This window comes from Symphodus melops (assembly GCF_947650265.1).
Source record: "Symphodus melops genome assembly, chromosome: 14".
NCBI lineage: Eukaryota > Metazoa > Chordata > Actinopteri > Labriformes > Labridae > Symphodus > Symphodus melops.
This window is the reverse complement of record NC_136704.1, coordinates 16,213,281-16,231,340: the sequence shown is the minus strand read 5'-3', so window position 1 is coordinate 16,231,340 and position 18,060 is coordinate 16,213,281. Positions and strand designations below refer to the sequence as shown.

The 18,060-nt window shown below is 39.7% G+C and overlaps 3 protein-coding genes across 4 annotated transcripts; 1 reads left to right on the top strand and 2 right to left on the bottom strand.

Annotated features, from left to right (window-relative positions):
• The first annotated feature begins 102 nt into the window (after window positions 1-102).
• mcmdc2 (minichromosome maintenance domain containing 2) lies at window positions 103-10,220 on the top strand. The gene is made up of 15 exons (XM_079361242.1): window positions 103-288; window positions 389-519; window positions 606-665; window positions 835-1,030; window positions 1,210-1,332; window positions 1,439-1,540; window positions 2,612-2,740; window positions 2,903-3,152; window positions 3,238-3,443; window positions 3,544-3,701; window positions 4,399-4,575; window positions 4,655-4,794; window positions 5,110-5,219; window positions 5,397-5,583; window positions 10,082-10,220. Exons 1-14 carry the CDS (start codon window positions 192-194, stop codon window positions 5,561-5,563), a joined length of 2,046 nt encoding a protein of 681 aa, XP_079217368.1. The 5' UTR covers window positions 103-191; the 3' UTR covers window positions 5,564-5,583; window positions 10,082-10,220.
• Window positions 9,662-11,333, bottom strand: tcf24 (transcription factor 24). The gene is made up of 2 exons (XM_079361278.1): window positions 9,989-11,333; window positions 9,662-9,856 (listed from the first exon to the last, which is right to left on the bottom strand). Exons 1-2 carry the CDS (start codon window positions 10,424-10,426, stop codon window positions 9,749-9,751), a joined length of 546 nt encoding a protein of 181 aa, XP_079217404.1. The 5' UTR covers window positions 10,427-11,333; the 3' UTR covers window positions 9,662-9,748.
• Window positions 11,334-11,929: 596 nt separating this feature from the next.
• On the bottom strand, window positions 11,930-17,848 carry ppp1r42 (protein phosphatase 1, regulatory subunit 42). Of its 2 annotated transcripts, XM_079361271.1 has the most exons (9): window positions 17,705-17,848; window positions 16,410-16,613; window positions 16,158-16,324; window positions 15,916-16,054; window positions 15,014-15,130; window positions 13,299-13,416; window positions 13,009-13,140; window positions 12,856-12,896; window positions 12,491-12,677 (listed from the first exon to the last, which is right to left on the bottom strand). In XM_079361271.1, exons 2-9 carry the CDS (start codon window positions 16,539-16,541, stop codon window positions 12,672-12,674), a joined length of 852 nt encoding a protein of 283 aa, XP_079217397.1. In that variant the 5' UTR covers window positions 16,542-16,613; window positions 17,705-17,848; the 3' UTR covers window positions 12,491-12,671. The 2 variants fall into 2 exon arrangements, with proteins under 2 accessions (XP_079217396.1, XP_079217397.1); XM_079361270.1 differs by lacking the exon at window positions 12,856-12,896 and having other exon boundaries at window positions 11,930-12,675.
• Between the last annotated feature and the right edge of the window lie 212 nt (window positions 17,849-18,060).

Here is an 18,060-nt window from a genome sequence, read left to right as displayed (position 1 = left end):
TGTAAATACATGTATAATAAAATATTTTAACAGATATATGAATTGCATTCGCAACACAAACAAGCTTAGATCCTTCGGGCTTGTTCTGATTGGTTGGTAACCGTCGCGCGCCAATCTGTAAACTCAAACATATCCAAGAAGACATGCTAGTTTGCTTGTAGCTGTGTACACATTTGTGCCGTTAAAAAGAGATGGCTGACATTTTGTCTTTGAAAGAATCAGTCCTTGTTTATTTAGATAGAAGCGGTGGCCTACATAGACTGGCCGAAGACTGCAAACGATTTAACGGTGAGATAAGGCCCTGTGTGAGGACATGAAAAACAGGCTAACACACCAAAAGTGCTCCGCTAGGATTTCATTTTCGACAATGTTTTTCCACTTCCTCCAGACCCCCAACAGATCGAGGCTGTTTACAGGTTTTGTATTAGTGTGCATCCAGCTGATGTGATGGAGGTGGATGCTGTACTGGGTGAATGTGTTCTGTGCGATCCTCTGAAAGCTACATCTTTGTTTCAGTCAGTGAGTGAAACTTTGTGCTATCTGAAGGAATTATTCACTTTCATAGTAATGTTGGTTGTTTTACATGTGCCTTGTTCCTCGTTCAGGTTTGCTTCCTGGCTATTAAGACACTTTCACTTGTTGAAAAAATACACACAGAGAACCAGGTAGGGCCCAATGGTAAATGCCTTCCTTCCATTTGTTTTCTGTAAGAAATTAAAAAACAAAAAAAAGCTGCTCAACTTATGACCCTTTAAGTCTATTTCTGACACTAAAGTGAATTTTATTTTAAACTGCAGTTGAGTAAATATGTTTGATCTGATTGTTCACTTTGAGGTGAATGTAATCCTGAAGCTGACACACCTGCCTCCATTCCCTGAGTACAACCTGGACCTGGGTAGTTTCCCTCGTGGGTATGGTCCCATGAGACCTGTCTCAATGGAGGGTCTGGTCATTGCCATGACAAGGGTCACTAAATATACTCAGGGTGCCAGATTCCTCTGCATTAACGAAGACTGTCCCTGCTCTACAGGTACCACATGAAACATACATTGTTACTTTTTTAATTCCTGTCCTCTAGTGTTTTTTTAGAACAGGCCGGGTTTGAGCTTTTTACTCACGCAATTTTATTTTTCAAGAAATTCTCAGAGGGTAAACATTCATTGTCTATCGGTGTCACATTTTATTTAATTAACTGAATACTGCCCATAGGGTTTCGTTACATTCGTGTCCATGCGCCTGGTGCCACAGAATCAGCTACCGTGAGGAACGACTTCAGCTGTGTGGTCTGCAGCTCCCCACTGAAAGAGGATGTGAAGTTTAGAGTACTGGGAGGTGGGATTGTTGTAGTGTGTGAATGTTACTTATTGTACATGCGAGAAGTGAAAATATCTGCATTGTGATCATCTTTATGTTTGGGAATGTGTCTTTGTGGAGACAGACAAACAGCTTGTGGAGCTTATCCATGTCAAAGCACTGGATGCTCTTAGTGCCCTTCAGAAAGGAGCCTTCAGATATCAGTCTGTCACTCTGTTCCTCAGAGGTAAGTCTACATCAGGTTTGTCACAAGTGTAAAGGCTTCACATTGTTTAAATTAAGGTCCACTCTTTAACCATGTCCCATTTTGCTGAAACATTTATACAGTATTTGTATATACTACATATATATATATATATATATATATATATATATATATATATATATATATATATATATTTGCAGCAACATAAAATGCTTTGATGGCCTATTTCATCTGAGAGGTGGGAGTAGTGTGGCGAATGCATAAGCAGAATGCATTCTTACCCACCTTATTAGACAAGAATAACAGCCTTAAACAAAAACACATCAGCAGAGTAACCTAATCCTGAAATAGCAAAGAATCCATCAACCAGTTTTTTTTTCAGCATTAAGTAACCATGTCAAGACCCCTCTGCTCCTCCTCATTGACTGTCTGACCAGTAGCTGACAGCACTGCTAACAAATTTGTTTTTGTATGCACTAGAGTAAAGAAAGAATAGAGTCACTGGGATGAAAAACTGAGTTTTAATTTGCTTTGAAAATGTAAAGGAAATGATTTTCCTAAAAATAAAATTGACATCTACAATATTTCCAGCCCTTTAAATGTAGTGTAATTGCTCACATGTACACACAGTCAGATGTATTAAAGTGTGTCTTTAATTTTCTCTAGTGTTCTAAATGAGTCCCACTCTTAAACACTAACTGGGAGAGAGTTCAAATAAATAGATTTTTGTGCAGCCAGCCGCACACTGTGCCATATGGTGGGATATTAAGTGTTTCTGTCCCCTCTAATAACATTGTCCAGCCAGTACCCATGAGAGTTTAACAAATCTCAGCACCAAGATTAACATATTCTGTTGACCCAGTCCTGTAGAGGAATTCAATACACTGAGCTCCCGTTACTAAATATATATGTTAATAAGTGCAAGGAACACTCATTAGCCAGTAGTGCAATACGCACACAGAGAAATCTTTGTTCTAAAGGCAGCACTCTGTGTTTCTCTTGGCAGTGCTTTGAAGGTGGCATGCATGTTTCTTCAATAATCACCCTGCTGCACAGAATCTCCCCTTTGCTTTGTTTCCTCCATTCATGCAGATGAGCTGTGTAAAACGATGAGAATCGGTCGACTCTACAGGGTGTTAGGTATTCCTGCGCATGTGCACCAGTGGCCCACTATTACCTGGAGTGTTGAGGCAAATAACATCCAACCATGGGAGCCAGAGAGTAATGCACGACTTTGTTTGACATGAAATCCTGCTCCAGATTTATAGAAATTCCTCTGTCTCTGGAGTAGTTATACCAGAAATCAATCTGAAGATATCTTGCTCCAATGTACTCAAAAATTCTTACATTTCTTTCATTGTAACATTTTGATGCATCTCACAGCTCTTCCAACAAGCCCCCAAAAAGTCAGTGACCACGTCCAGGATCTCTTGAAGGCCACAGAAGGTTTTCCCTGGAGGTTCTCTGCAATCGTGGCTCACTGCTTTGGGTTGCATGTGGCTCCTCAAGGCCTTTATAATACCTTAAAGCTGGGCCTTCTACTCAGCTTGGTGCAGACTAGAGCAGGTTCAAACGACACATTCAACAACTTGGATCTCCTCGTTGTCACCACTGACACTCTCATACTAGACAGGTGAAGCAGTAATGAGTGTTACAACCTTATTTGAAACCTGAGATACTGTCCTGCTCATTACCCTTCACCCCTGTGTTTGTGTTAGACTAATGACATACAGCCTGGGCCTGGCGTGTCGTGGGGTCAGACATCAGGCCACAGGGGAGATGTTTGCATCTCTATCCCGGGACGAACATGGGACAGGTACTGCTAACATCCATGCTGGCTCTGCCCTGCTAGCCACTGGCGGTGTGTGCATGTTGGGAGATCTGGGCTGTTACAAAAAGGACAGACTGGATGCTATTCAGTCAGGTGAAATAGCCAACGTGTTTATTATTTCCGCTAACGGTTCATATAATAATTTCTGCGAGTTTTGAAGGCACTGAACTTGTGTTTTTTCTTTTTTGCTCAGTTCTGGAGAGCAGCACAGTGTCCGTTTTCATCCCTGGGAAGAAGTATGGAGAGGATGCTGATCAGCAGTTGTCTTTCCCCGTTCAGTGCAGCTTCTGGGCCATCACAGATGCCTCTCGACGATCGGGCAAGGCAGACTGTGCTGTACTGGGAGCAGCAGTGGGTTCAATCACAACATAGGGTCATTACGTAGTGCATGATCTGAATTCAAAATCAGGACTGCATTGATTGAAGATTTTTGTTTTTTTACAAGTGTCATTATGCATGTGAACTAATTGCTTCTGTGGCAACTTTTTTTCTTTCAAATAGATTATTTCAGTAATTCAAGGCAAATCACATATGTTCAGCTTTTCCAATTACTATTTAATAGAAATACAAATGATAGTTACACAATTAGGATAATTGGTTGTGTATTTTGAGTTCAAGGAGTGCCAAACTTAATTTAACGCAGATGGCATGTGCTGATAATCGAGACATAACAGGAAATAGAAAATGTACTTTTCTCAAAGGAAGTGCCCTGCCCAGGGAGCATTAGATCACAGCTGAGCACTTCAGAACGATCGTTTTGTTTGAAGATTAAAATAAACCGGCCATCTGCAGGTATCAGAGACGCTTTAGATCACTGGTTCTCAATTTGTGTAGCCTCAGGTCCCACCACCTTCCCCTCAAGGAGAAATTGCAACCCACGTTTTAGAAATGTTTCCACTCCTTAGATTTCTTTTCTCCAGGTACACATACACAGCCCTCTGAAGACCACTGCATCCACCAGTTGAGATCCACTGACTGTTGTTAAAAATAACTCTTTAGCGACAGTAAACTTAACATCTTTCTGATGCCCAGTTTTCTCTTTTCAAAGGAATTGGGTCCAGTACCAATCCAGCTGGCAGACACTTTTGGCCTGGTCATTCAGTGCAGGGACACGGGAGAGCAGGCCCTTCTTGCCCAGTCTGTCCACACCCTACAGCAGGCAGTACAGCCAGGAAAACCCCTCTCCACATCCAGCTGGGAGTTTTCCACTCAAGACTACCAGAAGGTCAAAATACGCGTGTAAAATACACTGCTCTGACTTTGTTGTGACACTGACTTAGAATTATCTTTGATCAATTCACCAGCTGATAGCATATGCTCAGACTCTTCAAGTGGAGCTCAGCCCAAGAGCAGAGAAAGTAATCCATGGTTACTACATGGCCAGCCGAAGAGTCCGGACACAGAGCCAGGGTGTCAAGATGTCTGTGGCCTCAGTCAAACTACTGTAAGCCAGAAATTAAATGCAGCTTTAATATTCTTACATTGCACTGTTCATAAGTATACATTATGATCTTGACTCAGTCAACTGTAACTTCACTAGAATCCACTAGGTGGAGGGCTTTTGTACCCTGAGATTTTTCATTTGGTAATGAAAAATGTTTAAGGATCTATTTTGCTGTGCAGACATTTACTGTGAAGCTAAATCTTTCAAATTAATCATTTTCTGGCTACAGGACACTTGTTGCATTGATTTAAAAAAAGTAAATCCTATTTAGAATGGACTGACCGAGACAAACAAAAGGGACTTTATTTATTTAAGGGTCTCTTTGGCCGAAGCTCACTGCAGGTTGTGTCTCAGAACTCTGGTGCTTGAGGAAGATGCTGTGATTGCTGTGCTCCTCTGTGAAAACTCCGTTACCCTAAAACACGGTGAGTCTGTAAGAAATACGACCTGGTTTTAACGCACTTACTAGTCAGATCATGTTATGAATGATTCTTACGTACTCTATCCATTTGTGATTTCAATACTGTAGTTGACTCAAAGCATTTGGTCAGTGTGTTAATCAGGGCCGTGTTCAACTGTTCACCCATGCCTTCTTTCTACAGGGGCCTCTGCTCTCATTATTCCACCGGACGCAGTGTTTCCTTGTTACCTGGGAGATGTGGATGGTTTGCACATGAGGGACACGAGCCTGGATGAGCTCCACCAGAATATCCTACACTTCATCTACGCCTACGCACCAGGAGCAGACTCATACATAACTGAGGAATAGAGCTTTTAGGTGCAAAACAGGTAGGCAGCACAATCACCATTAACCCAAAACAATTATGTTTGTTTATTCCTTTTGTTACTTGAAAACAAAGCCTTCGAAATGTAAAACACCAAAACGCAATTGTGATTTACACAGTAAGCTGAACATCCATTAAGACAAGATACATTAGGGGAAAGTTAAAATCAAGGCAGTTTTTTTTTTTTTTTTTTACTGATTAACAACACAATATACATGTTAAAAAAAAAAAAAAAAAAAAAAAAAGACTAATATCTCTAACATTTCTCCAAATTGTGATCCATCAGCTCTGGAACATCTGTAACAACAAAAAAAACATTAAAATAAAACTTACATTAAGAGAAAAAAAAAAAAACATGGCAGTGCACATGTGCCAAGACTGGTTTGGATGCATACCTCTCAAATGAGACTACTCCACCTTAGAGGCCGTTGTGCTCCATTACCTTGTATATTAAAAAAAAAAAAAGTTGCATTAAATAATCAGCCCGAGTGTGAAACGTAATCTCTATGGTTCTAATTTGATCTTTTAATTCAGTTATTCACATTCTCAGCAGCCCATTTTGGTCTGATGGGTAAACGGCGAAAAGTTGAACTCATCATAAAAAGAGCAAAAGACGTGCCTTCTTAACCAGAAGCACAAACTGCCAAATTCATTATTTAAAAATGACATTTACTTACCACTGATAAGATTGAGAAACACTTTAGAGGATTTTTGTTCCAGCGCAGCGCTGACAGCTCATCTGTAGGAGATGTAGAGGATTGTTCAATTTGCCCTTTTCATTCATAGCAATTCCATAACGAAAGAGGACATTCCCTTACTAAATACAACAACTCAGAAAACATGCATTGAATAAAGACCCTCATCTCAGCAGTCCTATAGACGGTAAGGTTAAGGGTGCAGCTGGGAATTCAGTTTTCAAATTCTCACCACTCTGTTGTCTGATGGGTAAACGGCATAGAAAGTGAAATCATCATTATTCCAGCAGCAAAACTGTTTTTACAGGTTACACTAGTTGAGATATGCCTTTTAAAGTAATTTTACCATTTCTATTTTCTTTAAAATGTAACCGATACCTTTTGAAAAGCTACTCCACATAGCTGGCCTTTTCTCAGATACAATTGCATTAACTACATCACGTGACGTTTGAGCAATATCAATGCACAGTAGTACAAAATGTAGCAAGGCACTCACCTCTTGATCAGCACAAGCGACAGCATCTGACGCATCTCCTGTGACCACAGCGTGACATCTGAGGCCAAGAGGGAAACATTAAAGAATGGTGAGAGACACATTAGTGATCCAAGTCTTTGTTTTAAAAGTCAATAGTGATCCGATAATGCTGGCTTTTCAGTTAGTCACAGTGTCACCATATTGTTGTCTGATGGGTAAACGGCAAATTGTGAAGTCATCACTAAACCAGCAACAGATAATTTTAAAGCACACAAATACTGTTATGCTCACCTTCATGTTAACACTGCGAATAAACCAATATCATCCATCTTTGGAGCAGTTACTGGACATCTGGAAAAAAATAAAATTAGAAACAGCCCTTTTTCATTTTAAATCAAAGTTTTATTTAGCATTCTTTATATGCAATTATTGAACCAGATCTTACCTCGTCATGTGTCCCACTCATAGATTAGCCTTCTCATCTTCACCGGCACATCTTTAAATAAAGAAACAAACGATCAAAACATTGTTATAGTCGGACACTGAAGTCGAAGTGCATCCCTCGAGTTTTAAGACACGTTCATCACTTCTAATTTTCTCATCTATCAAGATCAGTGTCATGAAGTTTAACTATCAAAGCTCATCTGTAAACGCTACTCTCTGGAGTAAAGTATTGATTTCAAGCTTGCCTTACTAAGACGCTCTCAAGCAATAGCCAATATAGAGAGGAAAGATGACTGATTACTTTGAGGTCAGAGGGTTCAGCGAGATACACAGCTTGGGAGCATGGCTAACCTCGGATGTTTGAGGACGGGTTCAACAGCAGGTCACGACCTCTGCCATGACCTCAGGCCCTCAGAGAGAGCCATGGGGACTTTCCCTGCTTAATTAATGGGAGATCGCAAATCCCTGACCAGCAGCTCTTCTGCTGACCTCTGGACATAACCAGATATGGACATTGTTGAAAGAGGCTGAATGACACAGAGGGCGCGTTTCCCCCCTTTCATCTGTCTTAAAGATGATTTATTGCCTCACCTCACTTCAGGGACGACAATAGTCTAAATTGAAACATCGAACCAGGCTTACCAGAGGTTAATGATGAGGCTACCAGGGAATTTAAGGTGATAATTAAACGACCTTAAGACAAGTTCGCCACATATCCATGTGAACAAACTGAATATCCCAACATTGATCGATATTTGAGAGTTATTTCAGTCTTGTTTCATATTCACGCCACATCTTATGCGCCTCTTTTTAAGCCTTTAAGGGTATAGAAAATAAATACATTTGTCAATTAACAATTAGCTTCTAAATGTGCGCAATTTACAAGTAATACGTACAATCATATATTTAGAGTTTGATGTACATGTATCCCACCTTTATGTAAAGCTCCTCTCTCCCACGTGGCGGAGATTTGAGCTAACATTAGCTAGGTGCTAAGTGCTGCTTCTCCTGGACATAAACATTTGGCAAGCAGGAAACTCGGCTGTCAAACAGTCTGTATAAAAAACATCTAGCTTTTTCCTACCTTTATATTGAAGCTCAGTCATGATGCAAGCTTCTGATTTTGCAGATAATGATGACGAGGTGCAGGGCTGTGCTGCTGCTCGTGGCTGAGAGTCCAGTTGAAGAGGACGGATTTCCGGGTCCGTCCTCCTTTAAATGCGCCCTGAAGCTGCGCACTGCACATCATGACGCCCACAGTAGAGCACGCGCACATTATCTATTCTACACCATACTTCTTTGGAATGTAGGCACACATCTAATAGAAAAACGACCAAGAAAAGTCATTTCCATCATTGCATCAAACTAACGAATAAGTAAATCTAAGGTGGCTATTCAGCTCAGTGCAGATAAAACTGATGGTTTTTTTTATAGCTACTTTATTATTAATACAACCAAAACCTCTCAGACCTCCATCATATCCTTTAAACTTAAATAAACATAGTTTTGTCGATTTTTTTTGACAATTATGTTTTCTTATCAATGTAAGTCTAAGAAAAGTCAAGAACATTGAGATATTTTATGAAAGTCATTCAGGTAGCTTCATATAACTGTTGTTTTAACTGAAAAAAAGCATTTTATAACATTTTAATTTGAGGAGTGGATTTTCTAAATACTTAAGCCATTAATCTGTATCAATTCTAGTTTGCTTTCCTAATGTTGCAACTGTGACCAGCTGAAACAAACAGCCTTATTATACACATTTAATGTCCCTTATAAAGCGTTTTGCTTTAGTTTGGGACCGTTTAGGTATTTATTCTATTAACTCTATTTTTGTGTTGTGACCCAGTTTTAAATAAATAAATAATTTAGCCTCATGCTGTATTTTTTACATTTATTTATAGCTTGTTTGGATTTCTGTTATTCTCACATGGCCTGTAAGTAAATATTAAGTGTTGATATAATTAACATTAGAACAAGACATGGTTATTCCCTGAAAACCTCGTTTTTTTATTATTATTGTTTTTAAAAAAGACGCATATTTAAAGAGGTAAATAAGGATCCTATTTCGATTATAGTCGTCACAGGAGACTCGTCTTCTTTCACTGAAGTCATTTATTCACATTTACAACCATGCATGTTAAAATAAAAAGGGAACATGAGACGAAGAGCATCCATTGTTGACACTCTGACAGACCACTTCACATGACAGATGTCGAGTTATTCACACATGCATTTAGTGCAAAAGTCTCAACTGAAAGTGCACAACTCAAGCATGACGGGCTCGTTACCCCGTGGAATTTACAAATATCATACCTGGGACATGTAGGGAGCTGCACAATGCAGGGCAAACAGGATGAACCAAAACAACAACAGAGAAACGTCATGTCTCTTCAAAATCTATACAATAGAATTAATATATTAATTTACAACGTCTTCCTATTGGCAGGGTTTTAGTTAAAGTCACATTAGGTATTCTACACTCATAAGGCAACAATAAACAGCATGGACTCATGCAAATGTGAAATATTGTCTTCCAAATGATTTTAAGCCTGTTACTGGGAGGTGGAGGAGGAAGGGCCTTGATTCTCTGACTCTGAAAGATTTGTGTTGAGGAACTGTCCGGATGCTCCGACGTACAGTCTGGATCGCATGGGCCATTTCTGTGGGTGACATTTTATTTGTTAATCAAAAACAAATAACAAGGAAACGGATGTATGTCTATTTTTATTTTTATTATTATTATTATTATTATTGTTGTTATTATTATTATTATTATTATTATTACTACTGACCTTGACTGGGTGCAGGTAGCCGTCCCCCTTTAAAGAGTGTAATGCCTCTGTTTGTTTTGTGTTCTCTCCCTCCTCTGCTCCTTCCTCCTGTAGTGTTCGAGTCAAATGGGCAATATAGGTGGTGGCCAGTATCAACACGTCGAGTTTGGACAACTTGGTGTCCGGTGGTACGGACGGCAAAGTCCTTTGGAGCTCCAGGAACGCGGTTCTCAGGGTCTGCACTCGGCTCCTCTCCCGCGCTGCGTTAGCTGCTGCCGGGCGTCCTCTGCCGCCGAACCCGCCGAGCCCTGCGCTCTGCATCACCCTGCCGGCCCGCTGGAGATCCCGACGACGCCCGTCCGGACTGGGACTGGAGCTCGGACTGGATGCAGGGCTGTCATCCACCACCACCCGGGAGCAAGAAGCGTTGTCCATCCGGAGCGTCTGTCTTCCAACCATCCGGCTGATCTCACAGACCTGAAGAACAGTATTTATTCAGACACATCAAGTCACTTTAGTTAAAACTTGTCTAATGTGCACCTTTTTCAACTTAAGTTATAATCGAAAAATAATTTTAATGCACATTTTGGGATTATTATTTTTTGGGAATATATGCCAATGTCATTTGCCGTTTAACAATACTTCGAAAGAATATACACATGTGAATTTACTTTCTTTCTGTATCATTTATTTATTAAACTGTAATTCAAGATGTCTTGTCTGAAGTCAGTCATTATAAATATAAAAAGCATATAGTTTCAAGTTAAACACATCCAACGTTTATCCTAACAAACAAACTATTTAAATTGATTATTAGTTTAGTTGTCAGGGACCGTGTCCAAAAATAACACGAAGACAAATAAAAGTGATAGCAGTTAAAAAGTTGCTGTCAGGATAAAATGTTTTTGACACGTCTAAGTATCTTTAGCACAAATGAAGCCCCTGCCCGGCATAATGCAAAACTCAAACTCAAACTCACAAAACCAGATACTGATTTGTGGTTGTTAAGACATTTACCTGTGTTATCTCGCAGAGACGCTGTCTCGAAAGCAGACATACAGGCGATCTAAAAAAAAAAAAGAGCTCCAATAGAGATGTTTTACTTCAATGCAGAAAAGTCCAGGATGCGTCCGATTTCTCCTTTTAAAGGGGTGCGTCTGCAGAAAGAGGAGCGCAGCGGTCCCTGCACGCTCATCCAACACCTCACCTGTGTGCGTAAAGGTCTCAGGAGCCTTTCATTTATTGGATACACAAAGCGATGGATAAGTATTTCACTGCGGAGTTATTAATCACGTGCACTATAACACTCCCCACTGTGCAGAAGACTGCTCTCCCCTTTCTTAACTTCTCTCTGTCTGAGGGCAGCAGAGGCTTGCTTTCTACGCCAGAGGCAGGACTCTCCTCTCCTTTAGCTCTCACATGCGGTGGGCCAGACCCCACTCTAATTGGCTGCGGAGCTGACCCTGTATTTTCTTTATGAGCCTATCCAAGTGTGAAAGAAAGTTAGTCAAAATCGACTGAAAATGGGCTCGTCATTCTCCCGACTAAAAGTTAGTCTTTCACAGACGCTGTTTGCAGTAGACAGTGATAAGTGTAAGGCGATATGCAAGACATTTGACTAATTGCCAGTGTGTCTTGAATTGCAAGCTCATTGGAACAGCTAATAAATAAATCCCAGCGCTGCAATCAACAGGCAGGCATTGAGGAAATTCTTGTGAGACTTGTAAATTAATCACTGTGATTTCCGAGGCTCCTAACGGTGATGTCGGCAAATTAATGAAAGGAATTATTCATATGTATATCCTCGAACTGTTCTTAATAAACATTGTTTTTGTAAGGATGGAGTAACGGCATTGCTCTGGGCCACTAATTATTTGGAGAAGTAGAAGAAGGTTAAGGCAGCTTGTTTCCATAATAACCCCGCATCTTCCTGAGGTTAAACACCCACGTGGCTCCTTAAGACTCATTCAAACATTTAATGATGACAATAAACACATCCGGATCATTGCTGTACTTGCAATGAGAGAGGACAGAATCATTTATCACCGTTGTTTAAACAGACGGATGTATTGTTAGCATTTGATAATATAAAACCTTGTAACTGCAGGATAGTGTTTAGGTTGTGCCACTCTGCATCTCTCATTCACTTATTTACTGAAATTCATACAGATGAAAAATCACACACATCTCATAAATTGTAAGACTAGCAAAAATGAAAGATTGAGTTGGATTTTATTTTCATTTTAAATTCTCAGACCTGAAACATGAATAAATAAATCAGCTGAGAAAGTGAGGGAAGAAAATGTCCAAGAACCATTTTATTGTAGTTTTAGTTTTAAAATTCCCTTCTGAACAACAATACATTACAGTTGATTTGATTACTTAAAGGACTTTTGTCTCCCCCTGTACAATTACTTTACAAATGTTTAATGACATTGGCAGCGGTGCTAATCACACAAAAAAGCAAGTTATCACAAGATGGAAGAATGACAGACATTGAAATAAAAGGCACACAAATCAATAATGTTTGTAACAATAACATAACTTCTACACTAAAATGATCGGGTAGTTAAAGTGGAGTGATTTTTAACTGAGATCTGTGTGAACGATGACAGCAGACCTAAGAGACTTCTGCAGTTTCCACCTTTGCACATTAGCTTGACTGTAGAGGTGAGCAGGATGCGGAGCCAGACCTGCGTTAAAGTCACCTGGAACAAAAACAAAATCATACAGTAAGAAAAAAAAAACTTTTAAATGTGAAAAATAAATAGCTTAACAGAAAATAACTGTACTGTCTTTGAAATATAATGAATGCTTTTTGGACATTTCTGTTTGACTTGTGTTTTTAGGATGTGACTGTTTCTCAACACTGTGGCTATTCATATAACATAGTTGTTATCACTGAAGTTATTAATGGAGAGCTTGCCTGCTATACACATAGATGATGCCATACAGTCAGTTACCAACAGAATGATTAGGAACAATATAATTACAGATCTTACAGTGGATTGAAAAAGTTACTGATTCATTTCACAGCTTACTTGTTAAGGGGTAAGAGATCATCAGTCCAGTCAACAGTTGGTTGTTTTTGATCTTCTTTGCCTCTTTGGATGCTTTCCAGATAATAAGGAACTTCCTGGTTAACTCATTAATTTCCCGTCCATCAAGAATCTCTAAATATTCAAAGTAAACAATAAAAAATACATATGACTAAATTATCATTATTTTTATTATTAGGTGCACAATTAAATTTTAGCCTGGCTTAGTCAGAGGAGTAAAGTGAACTTTCATATTAGAATGGTGTTAGGTAAGACACAACCTAATCTCTCACCCAGGCTTGTGCACACAGTTATCAGGCGGTCTCTGTACTTTGCTTTTTTACACACAGGATTTCCACTCAAATCCATCCGAGTCAGCTCATGCCAACAGCCGAACACTTCCTCTAATTCCTGAAAATACAAAAAAAAGGGAATAATACTTTATCTGTTACGTTCATTTGACCCTATAATAAGTCAAACTAAGCACAAATGTGTCTAATGGTTTGCTCAGTAACTAAACAGGAATCAATGTGCAATTTAATTCTCAACAAATACAGGGTTTATAAATTATATAATCCCCAACCCTGGATTAACACCAGGAACGCTAGAAAAGCTGTGGTGTAAGTGAATGTTAATGTGAGGTACAAGGGCCAGTGGAGGCGCATAAACAACACATCAGTCCATTTTAATAAACAGTGTCACCGGTGTCATGTAACTACAAGTTTTCTCCTGGGGCGGTGAGAGGCTGGCTCCTCCAGCCAGTTGCCTGCAGTTGTATGTTTATCTAAAGGCACATTAATCCAAGCCTGGAAATATGAATACTCTCTGGACACGCTCTGATTGTTCATTGCCTTCCTGTCTTGGCCAAAGCGCTTCCACTTTTCCAGCTCGTGCTGCAATCAGTTCAGAGGGGACCCCTGAGCACCGCGCGCTCCCAGGCTTTGATAAATGATCGTGTCAGGGCCGTCACTCAGAAGGCCCTCACCGAAGAGCAACCAGCGCCAAATTGCCCCCCACACGGGGGCGTGGAGAACAGCGGAGGCAGGATACTCACTGACTTGGCCGACTCTCTTGCCTGGACTAATGATGGGCCAGTTATGAACCTGTATTTGACCAGGCCTTCGATTCCCCGTCCTCTCTGCCCTGCACACAGCTAACGGCCTCCAAAGATGCTCCCCATTTGTCACCCTGGCCGACTGCCTGTCATAATCTATTTTAAAAAATCTATAATGTTTTCTCTGGATTCTGAGCAAATGGTGCAAAAGAAGGGATTGATCCTTAGGAGTGCTGTCTTGCAGGATCGATAGTGGCAGACGGGTTGTATAAATTATAGGACATATCTGCTATGAATGACACGTGGACAGCAATTACCTGCACCAAAGTTCTCAAAGGAAAATTCACCTCAGTTATGAAGAGCCTGAAGTCATCAACATTTTCGGTTCATATATCAATTAAAACAGGGAGAAGAATCCGAGAGAGGGAGCTTAAAAAACCATAAGGTCATCTTTCAAGGAAGTCTGGGAGCATAAATCATATCTGTGCTTTAGATGAATCTCTCATAAAGTTAAGTAGTGCTGGTTTAGGGTATCAAATAGAGGATTCTGAGGCGGAGAGGAAAATTCAGCCTCTTAAGGAAAGAGAGAAACTTATGCTTGTTTAAAGCTGTCAGCAAGAAAAGTCTCCGGGGAATAGCTCGCTGATTTGTTGAATAATTCTGACCCTGTGCAACTCATGGAGACTGGGAACCTACGGCAGGATTTGCAGGATTTGGTTTTTTTGAACTCTGTTCTCCATATCATTTCACACATGACTTCAGAAAGCTACAGAACAACGTGAACGTCGACCGGACCAACTAATATGTGCGGTTTACTTTAATACACCATGTCATGCAAAGTTGCTCTGATGCAGCACAGTGAACAGTGTACAGGCAGTTCCGTCTTCTTTTGAACTCGACTGTTAAAACCGAAATTTGCTGACATTTTTTAATTTGATCTTATTGTATATTCACCTCCATTTCGTGCAATTTATTGTCAGCAGCAGAAAAATGCTTGAGCTCCTTCAGTACTGCCAGGTCTTTGATGCCATCGATGTTGTTGTTGTTGATGTTCAGGACATGAAGGGATTCCTGTGCAAAAAGAGAACAGACTTCAAAAAAACATTTAAAGTCAATATTTCAAAGTCATCCCCAAAAAATGTTTTTTGTTTTGTTTTTGTCTGTTTGTTTTTGCGGCCAAATGTTAATCCTGGCAGTTATTAAAATATGCAATGATGCATTTTCACAGTAAGAGGCAGAAGATAACATGACTAATGTGTCTTTGAAACAGTATTTACACAGACATTATGGAAACACATCACAGCACTATTGTTAATGCACAAATTACACATTCACTTTGGAATAACCATATAAATTTGCTCTCTTTTAATACCTACTAGGATTTTGTCAAAATCCGACTCTAGAAATTGCATATCTATATATTCATCCGGGTTTGAAGTTCTATAATGGCACGTTTATATAGGATGGAACTCTTTAAATTTGCACAGCAATTTCTTTAATTATCCAAACAAACAAGAAGCTGAGACTTTTGGTGTGTTTATCCATGGCCTGGGCAGTAAACGAAGTACAGTAAACAGACCTAACTGATTTGTCAGACCAGAGAGAGCAACAGAGGTCTCTTTGACATCATCAAACCCAGCACAAGATATGCTCTCACATGGATCACTGGCCTCGGAGAAATCTGAGATCTCTTCAAATTGGATGTGATAACCTACCACAGTGACACCCCACATGTATAATCTGCATCATCTGTATAAAAAGGTAATTCGGCTTTCCTCTGACCTTTTGATTGTCTAAATAATATAAAATTCGACTGTGCAAAAAATGTGCACGTCTCATACTATCTTTGTACATACAGCAAGAGAGAGGAGAGTCCTGGGGCCAAGGAGCAACCTTTGCCCTGGTGCCAGCCTTTGATTCTCAAGGTGAAGCTCCTTCAGCGCACAGAGATTCTCTAAGCCATCCACCACTGTGATCCTGTTTCCCCCCAGATACCTACAGAGCAGGAAAACCACACACATGTTCAGACACACCTAAGATTTAAAATGAGTATCCTGGCACCAAAAACCCCAAAATCACTTAAAACGTGTCTACTCACAGTTTGGAGAGCCTCTGTAGAGTGAAGAGATTATCTATTTTAGTGATGTTGTTGTTCTGCATATACAGATGGGTGAGGTTGGAGGCAAAGTCAAGGTTGCAAATGTGTGTGATTTGATTATCGTAAAGGTAGAGGACAGTCAGGTTTCTACACATGGAGATATCACCCTGGAGATAGAAAAGCATGTGTAATGGCATACAATAGAAAGAAATGCACAAACTTTAAATGTCTGCATGAATTATAGCTACTTACAATGTCTTCAATATTCTTTCCGGAGAAGTGGAGGTGGGTGAGGGCCGTCAGGTACTCTGGGAAGGAGAGGCCCCTTTTCTTTTTGAAGTGGTTTTTAGATTTAGTGATCAGATCGAGGGTCAGACGTACCATGTCGGCTCGTCACAGACACTGCTTTAGAGAGGGTCCTTTTCAGCACCAGCCAAGCATTCAGCCCAGAGCTGTCTGTATGGGAGAAAAACAGACACATGGACACAACTCCAGCATTTGATCATAAATGACACGCAAAGATTAACCTCTGATGGAATTTTAAAATTGCCTAAAATCTACTTGTCAATTCACAAAAAGGAGATAATTAATGATAAAAAAAAGCGTCAATATTCTCCTGGAAATGTGCTAAGAGGCCAAAGGTTGGATGACATCTCAACTTAGTGTTGTAATTAGCGCAGCAGATTCCCAAAGCTGACTGATAAGAGCTTACACATCTCAACAAAATAACACCCATGGGGCTTTGTTAATTAGCCCAACCTGACTTTTATATATATATATATATATATATATATATATATATAAAGGGACCATGTACAATATTAAACATAAATGTTGCCATTTGATGAATTTTACAAGAGTCAGCCTAAAGCAAGTAGCCTATACTACATGTACTGTATTACCTCGGCAGGTGATAATTTGCACCTTGATTTTATTTTGCAAAAAGGTGTAAAAACATGTGAACTCTACTGCTGTCATATATATATATATATATATATATATATATATATATATATATATATATATATATATATATATATATATTTATTTTTACAGCTGTCAGCATAGTTAGTGTATAGTTCAAATATGGTGGCTGGGTATTAAGGCGGAGATGTGTGACAGTATGTCTTTTACACATATCATATCAAGACATCACACCGAGGTTTTAGAAGACAGGAGAGCCTGATCAATAAACTCGAGCTGAACTCTGGACAGCAGCTATAGACTGAATGAACACATCTCTCCAGGGACTTGAGGACAACCGTTTATTACTGTCAGAGAAACTGCTTCAACACTTGAAAGTCCAGGTGCAGCACACGAGGGACAGGAAAATACCTCCAGTTAATTTGATGCACGCAGCAGAAGAAGGCCCGGAACAGCAGTGGATATAAAAATGGTAAAAATAAATAAATAAACAAATAAGAAATGGTAAGGGTGACTTCATATCTAGCTTGAAAGCTATCGTTAACAACCACACTGAGCCTCAACGTTCCTCTATATTTAGTACATTTGAACAACTGCAAAATACTAAATAACATAACTCCTACCTTTCAAGGTATTCAGCCAAGTGTGAGACTCGTTGTTGCTCAGCAGCTCGTTATTAATACGTTTTGAACGAGGTGACGGCTACTTGTGCGTCTTTGTTAGCCTCACGTTGTTATGGAAACCACGGAAGCCATCTTCGAAGCAACTCGTCATTGTATTCAAATCTAACACCTGTTAAAACAGAAGTAAACAAATACATTCATCTTCTTCGAGCCCTGGAAGTGATATTTTGGTTATCGTCAAACATTTACAGCTGATATTACAGAAGTATTGATTTACAGTAGGCCTATTAATAAATACAAAAAAGTATGATATTCTTTATCAAATTTAATTTATTGGATGTTCTTTTCAAATGCAA

Coding starts and splice junctions, on each gene's coding strand:
- mcmdc2 (XM_079361242.1), top strand. CDS start 192: ATGGCTGACATTTTGTCTTTGAAAGAATCAGTCCTTGTTTATTTAGAT. Junction 1,031..1,209: donor AGACTGTCCCTGCTCTACAG/GTACCACATGAA, acceptor TACTGCCCATAG/GGTTTCGTTACATTCGTGTC. Junction 3,444..3,543: donor ACTGGATGCTATTCAGTCAG/GTGAAATAGCCA, acceptor TTTTTTGCTCAG/TTCTGGAGAGCAGCACAGTG.
- tcf24 (XM_079361278.1), bottom strand. CDS start 10,426: ATGGTTGGAAGACAGACGCTCCGGATGGACAACGCTTCTTGCTCCCGG. Junction 9,857..9,988: donor GCTACCTGCACCCAGTCAAG/GTCAGTAGTAAT, acceptor TGTCACCCACAG/AAATGGCCCATGCGATCCAG.
- ppp1r42 (XM_079361270.1), bottom strand. CDS start 16,541: ATGGTACGTCTGACCCTCGATCTGATCACTAAATCTAAAAACCACTTC. Junction 16,325..16,409: donor GAAAGAATATTGAAGACATT/GTAAGTAGCTAT, acceptor TTCTATCTCCAG/GGTGATATCTCCATGTGTAG. Junction 13,141..13,298: donor AACTGTGTGCACAAGCCTGG/GTGAGAGATTAG, acceptor TTGAATATTTAG/AGATTCTTGATGGACGGGAA.